This window comes from Microtus pennsylvanicus, chromosome 6, assembly GCF_037038515.1.
Source record: "Microtus pennsylvanicus isolate mMicPen1 chromosome 6, mMicPen1.hap1, whole genome shotgun sequence".
Taxonomy (NCBI): Eukaryota; Metazoa; Chordata; class Mammalia; order Rodentia; family Cricetidae; genus Microtus; species Microtus pennsylvanicus.
Genome location: NC_134584.1, coordinates 46,397,769 through 46,415,486, shown reverse-complemented (window position 1 = coordinate 46,415,486; position 17,718 = coordinate 46,397,769). Strand labels below are relative to the sequence as shown.

Below are 17,718 nucleotides of genomic sequence, written 5' to 3'. Positions count from 1 at the left end.
CTGATTTGGTGTTTGGCTTGTTCTCACTTTTCTAAGACCCAAAGATCTATTATGACATTTTTAATTTGAGATCTCTTTGATTTCTTAGTGTAGACACTAAGCTTCCCTCTTTGTGCTATTTTCATTGTGTCCCAAAGGTTTTGGTATGTTGTATTTTCATTATCATCTGGTTCCAGAGATATTTTTGTTGTTGTTTCCATCTTTATTTCTTCAATGATCTATTTGTTGCTCAATAGTGTGTTGTTTAATCTCCATGAGTTTGTGTTTGTCCATAATTCTTACTCTTGAATTGTAGTCTTAATCCACTGTAATCAAATAGAATAAAATGAATTATTCACTTGGTGAATTATTTCAAGAGTTCTATATTTGCTACAACTATTTTGTGTGTAATATGTGATCTATTTTAGAGAAAGTTCTGTGGTCTGCTGAGAAGAACATGTATCATAAGTTTTTGAGTGGAATATCTATAAATGTTTATTGAAATTATTTGATTTAAGATACCATTTAATCCTAATATTTCTCTGTCCGGTGGGAGAATGGCACTGAGGTGATCTATCAGTTGGTGGGAGTAGGTACAAAAGTTGCTCTACTGCTTATTGTGTCTAGGTTAAATTGTGTCTTTGTGTCTAGTAGTTTGTGTTTTATGAAGTTAAACTTACCTATGTTCAATTTATATATGTGTAGAATTGCAATATCCTCTTTTGGGATTGATCCCTGTGATGGTTGATATTGATTAATTTGATAAAATCTAAAACCATCTAGGAAGTACATCTAGGAAGTATGTACTTATGAATGATTATCTTTATTAGGTTAGCCTCTGGCCATCCCCATGAGGGTTTATCTTCATTATATTAACTGAGATGGGAAGAACTACTACAAATTTAGGCAGTGCCATTGCATGGACTGGAATCCTTGACAGAGTAAAAAAAAGAAAGCCAGCTGAGCAGTCATGTATCACCATCTGCTTCCTGACCAGGGTGTGGTGCAGCCAGTCATCTTGTAGTCCTAACACATGGTTTCTCTTCCAAGATAAACTGTGTCATAGAACCACGAGCCAAGATAAACCCTTCTTTACGTTTACTTCTTACCAGGGATTTTATTGCCATACCAAGACAAGACTGATACAATTGGAATAAAGGGATCTTCTTATTCTCTTTAGATTACTTTTGGTTTGAGGTTTATTTTGTCAGATCAGAATAGTGATACCTGCTATTTATTTTTTTGGAATACCTTTTTCCATTCTTTTGCCATAAACTAATATCTATCTTTGATGGTGGGTATGTTTCTTACAAGCAGAAAATAGATGATTCCAATTTTTTAAAATCTAATCTTTTATTTTCTGTCTTTTGATTGGGAAATAAAGACCTTTAATGTACACTGTTATTGAAAGAGGTGTATTAATTCCTGTCATTCTGTTGATGCAGTGTTTAGTCTTTTCTTAATCCTCATTTTTTCAGCTATTGTTCTAGCATCATTACTCCCCTACCCTTTAGCCTCTTTGATATGCTTATCATTCTTTTCAGTCTAAAAATTACTTCCAGTATCTTCTATTGGGTGGCTTTTTGGTCATAAACTCCTATAGCCTGCTTTTATCATGGAATATTTTTCTTCTTTTCACATCATGACATATATTTTTGCCAAGTATCACAGTCTGTTTTACATTTGTAATTTTTCCAAATTTAAAATACTTAACTCCAAGCCCTTCTTACTTTTAAAAGCTTCCATTAAGACTCAGCTGTTTTATGAGGCCTCCATCTACACGTAACATGGTGTTTCTCTCTTGCAGCTTTCAGTACAACATCATTTTTCTAGATATTTGGTATTTGACTATGACATGCTTTGAGGAGTTTGTTTTCTGGAGCTATTTGGTGTTCTACATGCTTCTTATACCTAGATGGACTTCTTTTTACCTTAGATTTGGAAATATTTTGCTCCGATTGACTTGAAAATATTTTTAGATTTTTGATATGTAGTCCTTGATAAGATTTAGATCCCAGTTATTGGGTTTCTCTGCCAAAATAATAAGCCAAATCAAACTGAATTAATAAATCCAGATTTAATAAACAGAGTGAAGCAACTCTCGGGTGACTCTTGGGAAGATAGGAGAAAGAGCAGGAGAGCACATGACAGACCTATGGGCCAGGCCTTAAATAGCCTCCTGTTGGTGGTCTTGAGCTTGGCAGGGAACTGTCAGATGGTAGGGCTTTCTCTGGGATAGGGTCTGGAATGGGAAGTGAGGCTGGGCAGAGCTTCCCAACAGTTCTTCTTCCAGGTCTCTAGTTCAAAGATTTGGTATTTTATGATATCCCAAAGATCTTTGTGCTTTCCATTCATACATTTAAAACAAAAAAAGAATCAGTGCTCTTAACTGAATGTACCCATTCCTCTACTTTGTCTTCAAATCTTTTTTTTTCCAACGAGAGTAATTTATTTATTTATTTACATCCTAATTGTAGTTTTCCCTCCCTCCTCTCCTTCAAGTTCTTTCCCCACCTTCTTTCTGCCTCCTCCCCTGATCCACTCCTGCTCAGTGTCTATTCAGAATAGTAAGGGCATTCCTCCCGTGGATATTAACAAAACACGGCATATCGAGTAGCCAAGCACCTCCCTTGCTATTGAGGATGGACAAGGCAATCCAGCAGGAGGAAAGGGTCTGAAAAGCCAGAAAAGGAGTCAGAGACAGGCTGTGCTCCCACTCCCAGGAGTCCCGCAAGAAGACCTAGCTACACCACTGTAACATACATGGAGAGGGCCTAGGCTGGCTCCCTGATTGTCGGTGCAGTCTCTGAGTCCCTAGGAGCCCAACTTAGTTGATTCTATGATTTTCTTATGATGTCCTTGATCCCTTTGACCACTACCATCCTTCTACCCCCTCTTCAGCAGGCTTCCCCACGTTTGGCCTAGTGTTTGATTGTGCGTCAGTGCCTCTGTCCCCCCCCCCCCCCGCCCCAGTGGCTGGATGAAGCCTCTGATTATTACTGGACTAGGCACCAATCTATGAGTATAGCAGAATACAATTAGGCATCATTGCATCCCCACCCAATGCAATGATGCCTAATTGTCTTCAAATCTTGATAGCCTATTTTCCCTGTGTTCTGTTCTATTTATTGGTGAGGCTTTATTGTTTTTTTTTCATCTCTTTTTTCTTTTATATTTCACATTCCATTTTCATATTGGATGTTGGCTTCCTTTCTTCATTCAACTATTTGCTCATATTCTGATTTATTTCTTTGAGCATGTTTATAGTTATTCTTTTGATTTTTTTTTCGGAAATTTTATGTAGGTGTTTCTCATTTAGAGCCATTATCTTGTATTGATAGATTTGGAGAAAACAAGTTGTCTTGGTTTTGGTTGTCCCTGAATCCCACAATGTAAAGAAAGAACCATCTCCTAAAAGTTACCCTCTGACTCCCCCATGTGCAATGGCACACATGTGCAGGCAGTCACAGGCTCACACACATACTAATGATTAATTCAATTTTCTCAGGCCTTTTATATCCTACGTGTGTTTTGGTGTTGATACTTGTCCTTTGTGGTTTCTACCTATTGTATGTTATGTGTATGTGTGTGTATATGTGTATCTGTGTGTGTATTTAAGATTAATCAAGTGTCTGGTATTTCATTTGTTATTTCATTGTATTTTTGGATAGTTATTAGCTTTACTGTGCTGTTCTAGTTATGGTTGCATGGAGTTTACAGAATACCCCTTTAACTTATCACATTACATTTTCAAATTATTTCATGCTGTCTTACATGTCCTTCATGTCTTCATGCTGTAAAACACTCCCAATAGTTTACTTTTATTGTCTCCTACTAGCTCATGTAATATTTTAAGTATACATATTTCCATATATAATTAGTTCTACAGTATACTGTCAACATTTATATTTCACAATTGCTGAATTGGGGACATTACTTAAGAGGCCCTGGGTTTGACTCCTAATACCAAAATAAATAAATTTTTTTCAAATTTTTAAATTAAAAAATGCCCATTTGTTTGCTATTTCTTGGCATACTTCCTTTCTTTGTATGATCTGAATTTCAGCTTGATTTAAGTTTCTGTGTTGATCTCGTCTAGCTTCTTCTCATATATTTATAGTCTTTAAGAAAATATGTTTTACAGTCAAATAATTCCAAGACATTTTTGCTTGTGCTTTATGATAGTTATGAAATATCCATGTTGGAATGCCAATATTTCTTTTTTCTTTTAAATATTTTATTATTTTAAAAAATTTTAAATTTGAATATATTTTGATCATGTTCTTCTCACCCAAGTCCTTCCAGATCCTCCTCCTGCTCCCCACCCATCTAACTTTTAGTTTTGTCTCAAAAAACAAACAAAAACCCGGTACAGTAACAAAACCACCCACAACCAAGAAAAGAAAGTAAAAGCACACCTTAAAAAACAAAACAAACAAACAAACAAACCCCACCATGCTAATGCACACACAGAAAAACTGTGGAGTCTAATTATATGTTAGTTAGCTACATGAGGCTTGCCCTAGAGTGTCACTCTACTGGAGAAAAGTTATTTTCTCTCTTTCAGCAGGTATAAGTGACAATTTAATTATTAACTTTTATCCTAATGGCTAGGTTTTCATTCATTTATTTGTTTTTTTTTACAAAACAACAAAATGAAATATAATAATAAGAGAAAATAAAAAATATCACATCAAAATTATACAGGATAAACCAACAAAAGAGTCCAAGAGTAGGTGGAAGTCTTTAAATTTTTAAAATATATTTATACTGGCTGTTTTACTGATAATTAAATAATTTTCTCCTTTTTGTTGTTGTTGTTTGCAATATTATCTCATTATACAACTCTGACTGGACTAGCATGTGCAGTGTAGGTCAAGCTGGCCTCAAACTCAGAGAGATCTTCCTGACTGTCTCTGCCTCCCCAGTGCTGGGACTGAAGGCATAACACCACAACCAACTTTTAATTTTGTTTCCCCAGTGTAACAAAGGTTGAGATTTTATTTTAAATCTAAATAAAATTTTGATTTTTTTTTTTAATGAGGCAAAAATTGTTTGAGGATGTAACTCAGTAAACAAGTCCTGGGCCCAATAGAGAGGAAGGGCAGGAGTAGGGTTGGAGGGAGGGGGCAGGAAGCAGAGAGAGGCAGAGACAGACATACAGACAGAGAGAAGATACTACTGGAAGCAACGCCTAAAAATGAGGATCATAAAATAAAAAAAAAAAGTCAAAACCAAATAGTGCTTAAATCTGGTTGAAACTGGGTAGGTGCCGCCCACCTGTCATCTGGGCCTGCAGCTCCTTGCAGGAAGACTGAGAGTGAAGGTAAGCTCCGGAGACTGTATTTGAGAGGCAGAGGGAGAGGATGGGGGGAGGGGTCCAATTAGCCCTGGGAGAAGGTGAGGGAATCTTTTTTTTTAATTTATTTATTTATTAAAAATTTCCACCTTCTCCCCTCCTCTCATTTCCCTCCCACTTCCCCTACTCCTCCTCTCCATTTCCTCTCCAGTCCTAAGAGAAGTCAGGGTGCCTCCCTCCTCCATCCAGGTCTAAGAAGGTATGCATCCAAACAGACTAGGCTTCCAAAAAGCCAGTACATGCAGTAGAATCAAAACCCAGTGCCATAATCATTGGCTTCTCAGTTAGCCCTCATTGTCAGCCACATTCAGAGAGCCCGGTCAGATCACATGCTCATTCAGTCCCAGTCCAGCGGGCCTTGGTGAGCTCCCATTAGATCAGCCCCACCGTCTCAGTGGGTGGACACACCCCTCGTGGTCCTGACTTCCTTGCTCATGTTCTCCCTCCTGCTCTTCATCTGGACCTTGGGAGCTCAGTCCAGTGCTCCATTGTGGGTCTCTGTCTCTACCTTTTCAGCACATCTGAAGGCCAGAAAATGCTGTCGTATTTGCTAGGGGATGGGAGGACAAAATGTTCTAGAGAGGCAGACTACACATCCTGGTCCTTTCAGTCACTTTGTGCCCCTTCTTCAGTCAAGCTGACCTATTGATCACTAATTTATCTACAAGTTTTATAGAGAGGTGCTAATACACCGCTTTTGACATGTATATTTTTGAACTTTACCTATTTTCTCTAATAACTTTCTAAAAGGTATGCATATATCTGTGCATATCTATTAATCTTTTCCTTTGTAAATTTTTAAAGAAACATCAACTTGAAAGCATTGTTCATGCTGAGCAAGTGCTCTGAGCTAAGTATCCTTGGTGGATCATGTAGTTTCTGAGTCTCCAGTCATGCTTAGACACATTTCTCAGATTTTGATGTGACAAGAAAAAAGTCCTCTCATTTTTTTCTGGCACTGAGTAATTTAACTATATTTAATTTTAAATATTTATCAATTTGGCATTCATTCTTTTTCTTTTAACTTTTTTAGATGAAGTTTGTATTTCATAAGAGTAAGCATTTAGAGCAATAGTTCTCAACCTGTGGGTTGTGATCCCTTTGGGACTCATGTATCAGATATCCTACATACTAGATATTTACCTTACATTTCATAACAGTAGCAAAATTACAATTATGAAGTAGTAACAAAAGTAAATTTATGGTTGGGGAGGTTGCCACAACATGAGGAATTGTCTCAAAGGGTTGCAGCATTAAGAAGGTTGAGAACCACTGATCTAGAGTTATCATTTGGCATCATTTAGTACATTCCAATCATTTTCAGACCCAGAAGAAAACCTTGCAAGCATTAAGCATTCCCCTCCCCTTTTCCTTATTCCTGCAGTCCTTGTCACTACCTTGTCACTATGGATTTGTACCCACCCTAGGTATGTCATATAAAGGAAGTATAATACTTTTGAAGTCCACTACATTATAGTAGGCATCAATATTTCATTTTTATATCTGTATAATATTCTGTTACAAGTTGGTTTTGCATTCATCCATTGATAGATATTTGGATATAGTAACTAATGACATAATACATACAAGCATTTGAGTATCTGCTTTAGATTGTTCCAGATAGCTACATAGAATATTCTTAAGAATGAGATGTTAGTTCAGTACTTTTGACTTAGTCCTATTTCTTTTTTACATTTTCATTTCTAATTTATGTTGTCATCTTTGTAATATTGTTCTAGTTTCATCTTGTTGCTACAACAAAAACCTTAATCAAAGCAACTTAGAGAACGATTGGGTTTATTTGGCTTACATTACAGGTCACAGTCCATCATTGAGAGAACCAGAGCAGACTCAAATAGGAAACTAAAGCAGAAATCATGGAGGATGCTGTTTGCTAACTTCTCACTGATGCATGTGTATCTAGCTCTCTTATACAGCCTAGTCCTACCTGCCAGGAAATGGTGCTGCCCACAATGGACTGAACCCTCCTATATAAATTAATAATAAAGACAATCTCCCACACATATGGTACCAGGATAAGCTGATCTAGGGAATCCCTATCTAGACTCCCTTCTCTAGTGACTCCAGGCTTTGTCGGGTTGGCAGTTTAAAGCTAAGTAGGATAGCCATCAAGCAGATATCTGTAGCTCAGGTACAGGTCACACAAATGGAGGGAATTCTGGAAATGGAAAATCTGGATAAGCAAACAGGAACTACAGATGCAAGTAACCCCAATGGAATACAAGAGATGGAAGAGAGAATCTCATACATTGAAGATACACTAGAAGAAATAGATACACCACTCAAAGTAAATGGTAAGTCTAAAAAGTTCCTAACACCAAACATCCAGGAAGTCTGGGGCACTATGGAAAAATCAAACCTAAAAATAATAGGAATAGAAGAAGGAAAAGTCACCCAGCTCAAAAACCCAGAGAATATATTTAACAACATCAGAGGAAAAAACTTTCCTATCCTAAAGATGAACAAGCCTATAAAAGTACAAGAAGCTTACACAACACCAAATAGATTGGACCAGAAAATGCCCTTGCTGCACAAAAATCAAAGCACTAAACATACAGAACAAAGAATATTAAAGGTGGCAAGGGAAAAAGGTCAAGTAACATATTAAAACAAGACCTATTAAACTTCTGAACAGAGACTATAAAAGCCAGAAGGGCCTGGACAGATGTCTTGCAGACTCTAAAAGACCACAAATGCCAACCCAGACTACTATACCCAGCAAAACTTTCAGTTGTCATAGGTGGACAAAACAATGATGACAAAGTCAAATTTAATGTCTATCCACAAATCCAGACCTAGGAAGGTACTAGAAGAAACACTCCAATCCAAGGAGGTTAACTACACCAAAGAAAACACAGGAAATATATAATCTCATACCAGCAAAACCAAAAAAGAAAAAATGGGGAAACACATAAATTCTACCAACACCATCACTGACAACAAAATAACAGGAATTATCTTTCAATATCAATGGAACCAGTTCCCCAAAACACAGGCTAACAGAATGGATGTAAAAATGGGTTCCATCCTTCTGTTACACAAAATAAATATACCTCAACATCAAAGATAAACATCTCAGAGAAAAGGATTGGAGAAAGATTTTCCAAGCAAATGAACCCAAGAATCAAGCTTGTGTAGTTATTCTAATATCTAAAAAATAGACCTCGAACCAAAATTAATCAGAAGAGACGGAGGACACTTCATTCTCATTAAAGGAAAATACTGAGATGATGTTTCAATTCTTAATATCTATGCCCAAACACAAAGGCATTTATATTTGTAAAAGAAACATTACTAAAGCTTAAACCACATATTGAACCTCACACATTAAAAGTGGGAGACTTCAGTACCCTACTCGCACAAATGAAGAGGTCTCCCAGACAAAAACTAAACAGAAATACTGGATCTAACAGACATTAGGAGCCAAATGGACCTAACAAATATCTACAGAATATTTTAACCAAACACAAAAGAATACACCTTCTTCTCAGCACCTCACAGAACATTCTCCAAAAGTGACCACATACTTGGTCACAAAGCAAGTCTCAATAGATACAAGAAAATTGAAACAACCCTCTTATCCTATTAGATCATCATGGGTTAAAAACTGGATTTCCTTACAGAAACGTTTCAATTTCATGAGGTCCCATTTATTTAGTGTCTCTCTTAGTTCCTATGTTATTGGTGTTATGTTCAGGATGTTGTCCCCTGTTCCAATGCGTTCAAGATCATTTCTCACTTTCTCTCCTCTCCAGTTCAGTGTAACTGGATTCATGTTGAGGTCTTTGATCCACTTGGACTTGAATTTTATGCAAGGTGATAGATATGGATCTATCTGTACTCTCCTACATGGTAACATCCAGATAGACAAGCACCATTTGTTGAACATGCTGTATTTTTTCCATTTTATAATTTTTGCTTCTTTGTCAAAAATCAGGTGTCCATAGTGTGTGGATTTATGTCGGGGTCTTTGATTCAATTCCATTGATCCACCTGTATGTTTTTATGCCAATACCATGGGGTTTTAAATCTGTAGCTCTGCATTTATTTATTGTATAGGATTGTTTTAGCTATCCTGGGTATTTTTTTTATTTTTTGGTATTTTGTTTTTATATATGAAATTGAGTGTTGTTCTTTCAAGGTCTGTAAAGAATTGTGTTAGCATTTTTAATGGAGATCGCATTTAATCTGTAATTTGCTTTTGGTAAGATTCTCTGCCATTTTTTAATTTTATTTTTACCAATCCATGAGCATGGGAGATCTTTTTTATCTTCTGATACCTTCTTCAGTTTCTTTCTTCAAAGATTTGAAGTTCTTGTCATAGAGGTCTTTCACTTGCATAGTTAGAGTTATATCAACATATTTTATATTATTTGAGGCTATTATACAAAGTGTTGATTCTCTGATTTTTTTTCTCTGCCTGTTTGTCATTTGTTTATTGGAGAGCTACTGATTTTCTTTGCATTTATCTTGTATCCAGCCACTTAACTAAAGATGTTTATCAGCTTTAGGAGTTCCCTGGTACAGTTTTTATGTTGCTTATGTATACTATCATATCATCTTTGGATAATGATACTTTGACTTCTTCCTTTTCACCACAAGAAAACTCACAGAATCAACTATCTTGGGCTCACAAGGCCTCACAGAGTCCAAATGAACAACCAAGGAGCCTACATGGGACTGACCTAGGCTTTCTATATATATATTACACTTGTGTAGCTTGGTCCTCCTGTGGGACTCCTAACAGTGGAAACAGAAGCCATCTCTGACTCTTTTATTGGCTTTTTGAACCCTATTCCTCATACTGGTTTGCCTTGCCCAGCTTGAGTACATGTGGAAGTGCTTAGTCTTACTGCAACTTGATATGCCTTGTTTTCTTGATACTCATGACAGACTGCCCTTAAGTTGGGAGTTGGGAACAGAGGTGAATGGTAGGAAAGGAGAGAGGGGAAACTTTGGCTGGCTGTAATATATACATATACATACATATATATATATATATATATATATATATATTAAAAAGCTGGATTTCAACAATAGAAAGCCTACTAACTCATGGAACCTGAACAAGTCTCTACTTAATAACTACTGGTTCAATGCAAAAGGACTTTGTGGAATTCAATTAAAATGAACACACAACATTCCCAAACATATGGAACACAACGAAAACAGTGCTAAGAAGAGTCCATAGCAATAAATACCTAAGTAAAGAAATTGAAGAGCTTGCATACTAGCAACTGAACATCACACCTGAAAGCTATAGAAAAGAAAGAAGTAAACACACCCAAGAGGAGTATAAGGCAGGAAATAATCAAACTAAGGACTGAAATTAATAAAATAGAAACAAAGATAACAATACAAAGAATCAATGAAATAAAGAGTTGGTTCTTTGAAAAAAATCAATTACATAGACAAACCCTTATCCAAAATAAATAAACAACAGAGAATATCTGAATTAGCAAAATGAGAAATGTAATAGGGGATATAACAATAGGCACCTAAGAACTCCAAAGAATCATTAGGTCGTACTTTAAAAACCTGTACTGCGCAAAATTAGAAAATCTAAAAGAAATGACCAATTTTCTCCATATATATCACTTGACAAAGTTAAATCAAGATCAAGTAAACAGTTTAAATGGATCTATAGCTCATAGGAAATAAACGCTGTCATTGAAAGTCTCCCAACCAAAAACAAACAAATAAAAAAAAACCAGGTCCAGATGGCTTTTACTACAGAATGCTACCAGACCTTCAAAGAGGAGCTAATGCTAATACTCCTCAAATTATTTCACAAAATGGAAGCAAAAGGAACATTGCTAAATTCATTTTATGAGGTCATCCTGATACCCAAACCACAAAAGTATTCAACAAAGAAAGAATTACAGACCAATTTCACTCATGAACATAGATACAAAAATATAAACTGAATCTAAAAACACATAAAAATATCCATTATGACCAAACGGGATCCATGCCAGAGATGTAGGGATGGTTCAGCATATGAAAATTTGCCAATGTTAATATACCATAAAAAAACTGAAAGAAAAAAAAACACATGATCATCTCATTAGATATTGGGAAAGCCTTTGACAAAATCCAACACCTCTTCATGATAAAAGTCTTTGTTTGTCTAGATTTGGGAAACAAGGAACATTCCTAAGCATAATAAAGGCAGTTTACGCCAAGCCTATACAATCAACATCAAATTAAAAGGAGAGAAACTCAAAGCAATTCCTTTACATTCAGAAACAAGACTGTCCACTTTCTCCATACCTATTCTATATAGTACTTGAATTTCTAGCTAGTGCAATAAAACAACTAAATGAGATCCAAAGGATACAAATTGGAAAGGGAGAAATCAAAGTATTTACAGATGATATGATAGTATACATAAACAACCTCAAAAACTCTACCAGGGAATTCCTACATCTCTTAAACAACTTTAGTCAAGTGACTGGATACAAAGTTAACTCAAAAAAAAAAATCAGTTGCTCTCCCATATACTGATGCTAAAAAGCTGAGAAAGAAATCAGAGAATCAACACCCTTTATAATAACCAAAATTAATATAAAATACCTTGGTGTAATGCTAACCAAGCAAGTGAAAGACCTGAATTACAAGAAATTCAAGTATTTGAAGAAAGAAATTAAAGATTTCAGAAGATGAAAAGATCTTCCATGATTATGGATTGGTAGTACTAACATAGTGAAAATGGCAGTCTTACCAAAAGCAATCTACAGATACAACACAATTCCTATCAAAATTCCAACACAGAGCTTGAAAGACAATACTCAACTTCATATGAAAAAAAACCCAAAACACCCAGGATATCCGAAACAATTCTGCACAATAAAAGAACTTCCAGAGTTATTAACATCCCTGGTTTCAAGCTCTACCACAGAACTACAGTAGTAAAAACCACGTGGAATTCCCACGAGGGTATGTGCCCAGCTTTAGTGCATCTTGTAATGCCATGTTTGGTTGACATTCCTGGAAGGCTTGTTCATTTCTGAAGGGAAACAGAGGAGGAGTGGATCTAGAAGAGGCCTGGAAGGTGAGGAGGGAGGGCAAACTGTGGTCAGGATGTAATATATGAGAAATAAAATTAATTTAAAAATGTGTTTTAAAAAGTGAGGACAAAATTCTCTTATGACCTGGATCTATTTTCAAACTCTTTGATTCTGTTGTTCAGTTGTCTGTGCACCAGAAGCACAGGTTTTCCCTCACCATGGTCTTTTAACCACTCCTTTACTATTTAGAGAGTAAGTCTGCCCCACACTTCTGCCCTCATGCCCAGCTCCTCTTTCATGTTTTCCTAATGCCCTTCTTATCCTCTCATATAAATGTTTCATTCATTTCAACTAATGACATTATGAATAAGTAATTACCCTCTCAACATTCATATGAAAATTATTGCAGTTCTTTGGTTGACATTGTTTTATTATTATTAATTCTGTTCTTTGACAATTTCATACATGTATGTATATAACCCATCATTATTACTCTCTTTCCCCTACATACTTCCATCCTTATCAACTTCACCATCCTCTTTCCTAGATTTATGACTTGGAGTTTTGTTTATGACCAGTTAGCGTAACCAGGGTCATCTGTGTGGTCATTGAATTGAAAGTATCCACTGGAGCCTGATGGGGTCAATAGTGGGTAAACAACTGAAGGCAACAAGTTCCCTTCTTCCTAAGTGTGTCTGTAGTGATGGATAGGGAGGCCTGAGGACCTCCGCATCCCTGCCTCACTGTTAATGACCTTGTTACTGTGCAGAACTAGTACAGCCACTGTAAGTTCTTCTATTCCAGTTTGCATTTAAATTAGAAACAGATGATATGGTGGCCCCCAAACAACTGTAGAGCAAGTGCTTAGGAGGCTAAGGCAGGAGGAGGCTTACAAGTATAAGACCAATGGGTTCTATAGAGAAACCTTGACCCAAACATAAAGCAAGGGCATCCATAGCCTCAGTGGCTGTCCTTGCTTTGCTTTTGAGACAAGGTCTCACTCTGCACCCTAGACTGGCCTTAGGCCATAGCCGCCCCAACACTACTCATGTGCCTGGTGCCATCTCACTTTATGGTAGATGTAAGCATGTAGGGAGAAAGGGCCCTGCCTCTACCCCTCAGGTCACCTGGCAGTCAGCTTCTTTCTGCCCTGGGGACCCAAGATTTAGATATTATTCAAAGGTTTCTAAGTCCCCTTTTTTCCTCTGCATTTTTAATTTAAGAAGGTGGGTCCCAGATAGGAATATCCTCATAATAAAGTCAGTCACTGTTTGGGAGAAATAAAAGCAACCAAGGGAAAGATGAAGTGAAAAAGGGAAGAGAGGGAAGATAGCCTAGCATTGTCTCTGAATTAAATAACTGTTCATTAAAAACCTACTGCAGTAGTTGATCCATAATATACTACTAAATGAAATCTAACATTTTTAAGTGGATTGTTGTTCTCTTTTCTAGCTTTAAAATCTGAAGGGGATGATTACTATATTAATGGTGCCTGGACTATTGACTGGCCTAGGAAATTTGATGTTTCTGGGACAGCTTTCCACTACAAGAGACCAACAGATGAACCAGAGTCCTTGGAAGCCCTAGGACCCACCTCTGAAAACCTCATTGTAATGGTAAATGTGTCTTTATCATTACATTTTCACTGTAATTTCCACATTGTGGGGTAGAAAAGGGCCATGTTTGATCAGCTCTGTTTTGCAGGTGATGGAATTAAGGCAAAGGTAAGATGATTTTATCCCGAGAGTGTAGACACTGCAGAGTGAAGGCCATAAATCTCTTGCCAACTGACTTTCATCTTTTTATAGTTTTTTGTTTGTTTGTTTTTTGAGACAGGACTTCTCTGTGTAGCCCCGGCTGTCCTGGAACTAGCTCTGTAGACCAGGCTGGCCACCAACTCAGAGAAATCCGCCTGCCTCTGCCTCCCAAGTGCTGGGATTAAAGGTGTGTGCCACCACCACCCAGATTTTCATGTTTTCTTGAGTAAAAGTTTTATGACCAAGCAGTATAAATGAAAACAGTGACATACTACTTATGAACAGAAAAAAAGAAAGATTTTATTAAAACTCATGTGCTTTGAAGCTGTGTTGTAGGCCACTGAGATGTCTCATCAGATAAAGGCGTTTGTCACCAAGCCTGAGTTCAATTCCCATGATTCACATGATAGAAGGAGAGAACCAACTCTGACAAATTGCCCTTTGACCTCTATACATGCTTCAAGGCATGTGCACACCCTCCCACCAATAAAAAAAAATGTAATAATCTTTTAAAGTTGTCGTGGGTTCAAGGTCAGCCTGGACCACAGAGTGAGACTGTCAAAAAGCTAAAGTAAATAAACACATGTTCTAAATTTCCTGTAAGACATGCTCTATGGCATTTTCTTCTTCAGAAGAAATGATAAGTATCTGAATAAAGGCTCATTGTATTTTAATTATCTTCACCAGTTGTTTTCAATGGCAGGTTCTACTCCAAGAACAGAATTTGGGAATTAGGTACAAGTTCAACGTTCCCATCACTCGTCCTGGCAGTGGAGATAATGAAGTTGGCTTTCTGTGGCATCATCAGCCCTGGTCGGAGTGCTCAGCTACTTGTGCTGGAGGTAAGACACCCACTAGGCAGCCCACAGCTGGCAGTGTGGAAAGCAAAACCTACTCCGAGCTGTGTTTTTTGTTTGCTAAAAAGCTAATTGGTAACATTTTTTGCAGGTTTGCTTCAAGCTGTAATTTAGCAAAAGAAACTTTGCTTAATTAAATTACATTCTGTTTGTTTCAACCTCATGTAATTTACACAGATTTGTTGGTAAAATACATCTTGGCACAATGAGTATCTCTGCTGGTGCTTCTCCAAGACTATCTTGAAGGTGGGCTGTTTGCTTTTCATGAACACATTCTTGGTAAAGAACATCAAGAGTTTTAAATTAAAAACCAGCAAGAATCAGACGTCACAAGTGCAACTTGTTGTAATGGGGCATGAGAATGTATGTGTGCATGTGTGTTTGTGTTTGTACAGTTGCGTGTTTCCCACAATCCTGTTCAAACTCCCTTCTCCAGCCATCAAAGTTAAGGAGCAGTATACTAGGATGCTGCATAAATTACTGGTGTCTGGATCTCTGGGTTAATGATGTTTAGTGACCCCATTATAATCCCTCAGCGAGGTAGATGTAGCTGGTAGGCAGTGGTTGGTGATGTGTTGGTTGTCCCATGTGCGTTTTTCATGGGTGCCTTTTCCCCACAATTTACTCTATTCCTAATCCTCCTCCCTCTAGTGGCCACCAATGCAATTCTTTACCTCTGGCTGGGAGAGCAGGACAGTTGGCTTCCTTCAAAGCCAACACCCTTGCTGCTTCATGGACTGGTGAGTAGAAGTGCTGTGCAAGCAGCATCTTCCTTCTCTCTGGAGACTAAATGCACCACCTCCACCACAAAGCTTTATTACAGTAGGCAAGAAGCAGACCCATCCTTTAAGGCCAGGGATGCCTGGAGTACCTCACCATCCCAAAACCCAAGTATACATTTAAAATGATAGTATTTAGAATGTTGAAATGGAAATAAATGACACATTTCCATTCTAAACTATGTAAAAATATATGCATTCCATGGACCTTTGTCCATGTATCCATTGGCTCTCCAAATGCTTCAAGTATTTGAATAGGAAAAGAATATTTTCAAAAATGATTATCATATGATAGAATCCATATTTTTGAGTCATTAAAGTTAAAATCATCCATTACTATGACCCTACTTCCAATAGTAAAGACTACACAACATGAAAAGTCAAAAAATATGAATAATGCTCTATTGAAATTCATTCATGTGGGGCTGGAGAGATGACTCAGTGGTTAAGAGCATGCCTGCTTTTTCTAAAGGTCCTGAGTTCAATTCCCAGCAACCACATGGTGGTTTACAACCATCTGTAGTGAGATCTGGTGCTCTCTTCTGGCCTACAGGCATGCATGCAGGAAAAATATTGTATACACAATAAATAAATCTTTTTGAAAGATTTCACTCATGTGAAATATCATAAAATACGGTTAAGTAGAACTTGCAATCTATTTTAAAAGTTCTCCTGTTCCCACCCATTTTATGTATGAGATGTCTGATATCTCATAAAGTTTTCACCACTTCTTTTAGTAAAACAAAATGAGTAATACCATTATTCTCAACTAATTCACATTTTGTTCCCATAAGGGCTATTGCATTATATTTAATGTCATTTATACATAAAACTCTACTTGTGCTAATTAAATCACTTTTAGTTACTTTATGAATTAAATTAATCTTCCCCTTTGTACCAACCAACAAAAAAATCATTAAGATAGCATATATTTAAGTAGTATAAATAAGTAAACTTATTAAGAATAGAATAAAGGATGAGTCCAAATAATTTAAGGTTTAGGCTTTCTAATAATACCCTAATGCTGAGGTCAACTGGGTTGGGGACAAGAAGGCTTAGTAGTATATTCAAGTAATCAATAGAATGCTGAGTGGGGGGCCCTGCTGCCTGTTCTTTGTGCTCTGTTTGAGAATGGTTTACACACAGTCTTGTCTGAGGCCAAGGAGAAATTAAATGGATTCCCAATGCTCTTTAAATCATATGATTCTCTTTGTTCAGAGAGCACATAATCCAACAAAGGTGGAAGAGGCATGAAAATTTAATTCAAAAGAAAACGATGAGTTTATTGAAGTAAACAGTATAAAAAATCTAAATGAGTTATTCTTTTTCATAACATTTATATTGAAAAATGGAAATGATTTGTGAATGAGGAAAAACCTAAATAAAAAGAAAAGCCCCTGGATGGAGAGGTTTCTTTTCCATGGTATAAACTACTTTGATCTGGGGCTACCGATCTTATATTTGAAGTGGTTCTGGAACCCCAAACTCTGCTTGAGTGTGAGTGACTTTGAGCTTTTATGACATCATTGCTTTTGTTGAGAGGGAGGTCAGTGATTGGAAGTTGGCAGATGATGTGTGCAGAGCTGTCATTTGTCTTGGTCATCCAGTTGTGATCTGGGAACCAGCTGCCTCAGCATCAGTTAGGGACTTACTGAGAAGCTGACTGGGGGCCCTATATCAGAACTTCAGAGAAACTGAATGGGGACTGTGTTTTCACAAGCGCTCCAGGTGGTTCTGGTACCCATACAAAATTTTGGATCGCTGTTGCTTTCAGAGCAACTGAATCCTAGCAGTGTAGGGATATAAAGTTCAGGGCCTGGTCATGGAAATCTGCATCTTTGAGAATTCATTTTGCTCCTAGTACAATATCTGATATATTCTAGGAAAATTATAAGCACTTATAAACAGTAAGTGGATATGAGCACCCATGAGACCATTAAACAATAATTTTAACAA

The 17,718-nt window shown here is 37.0% G+C and overlaps 1 protein-coding gene across 2 annotated transcripts in view; it reads left to right on the top strand.

Moving 5' to 3' along the window:
• The window catches only part of Adamts6 (ADAM metallopeptidase with thrombospondin type 1 motif 6), a 217,883-nt gene that overhangs the window by 154,089 nt on the left and 46,076 nt on the right, over window positions 1-17,718 (top strand). The window contains exons 19-21 of one of the 2 annotated variants that reach the window (XR_012910889.1): window positions 13,822-13,985; window positions 14,830-14,968; window positions 15,635-15,723. Coding sequence is in view for 1 of the 2 variants with exons in the window: in XM_075976158.1 (XP_075832273.1) it covers window positions 13,822-13,985; window positions 14,830-14,968 (303 nt within the window). In the remaining variant the exon portion in view is untranslated. The remainder of the gene's footprint in view (window positions 1-13,821; window positions 13,986-14,829; window positions 14,969-15,634; window positions 15,724-17,718) is intronic. The other variant, XM_075976158.1, reaches the window with a different exon arrangement.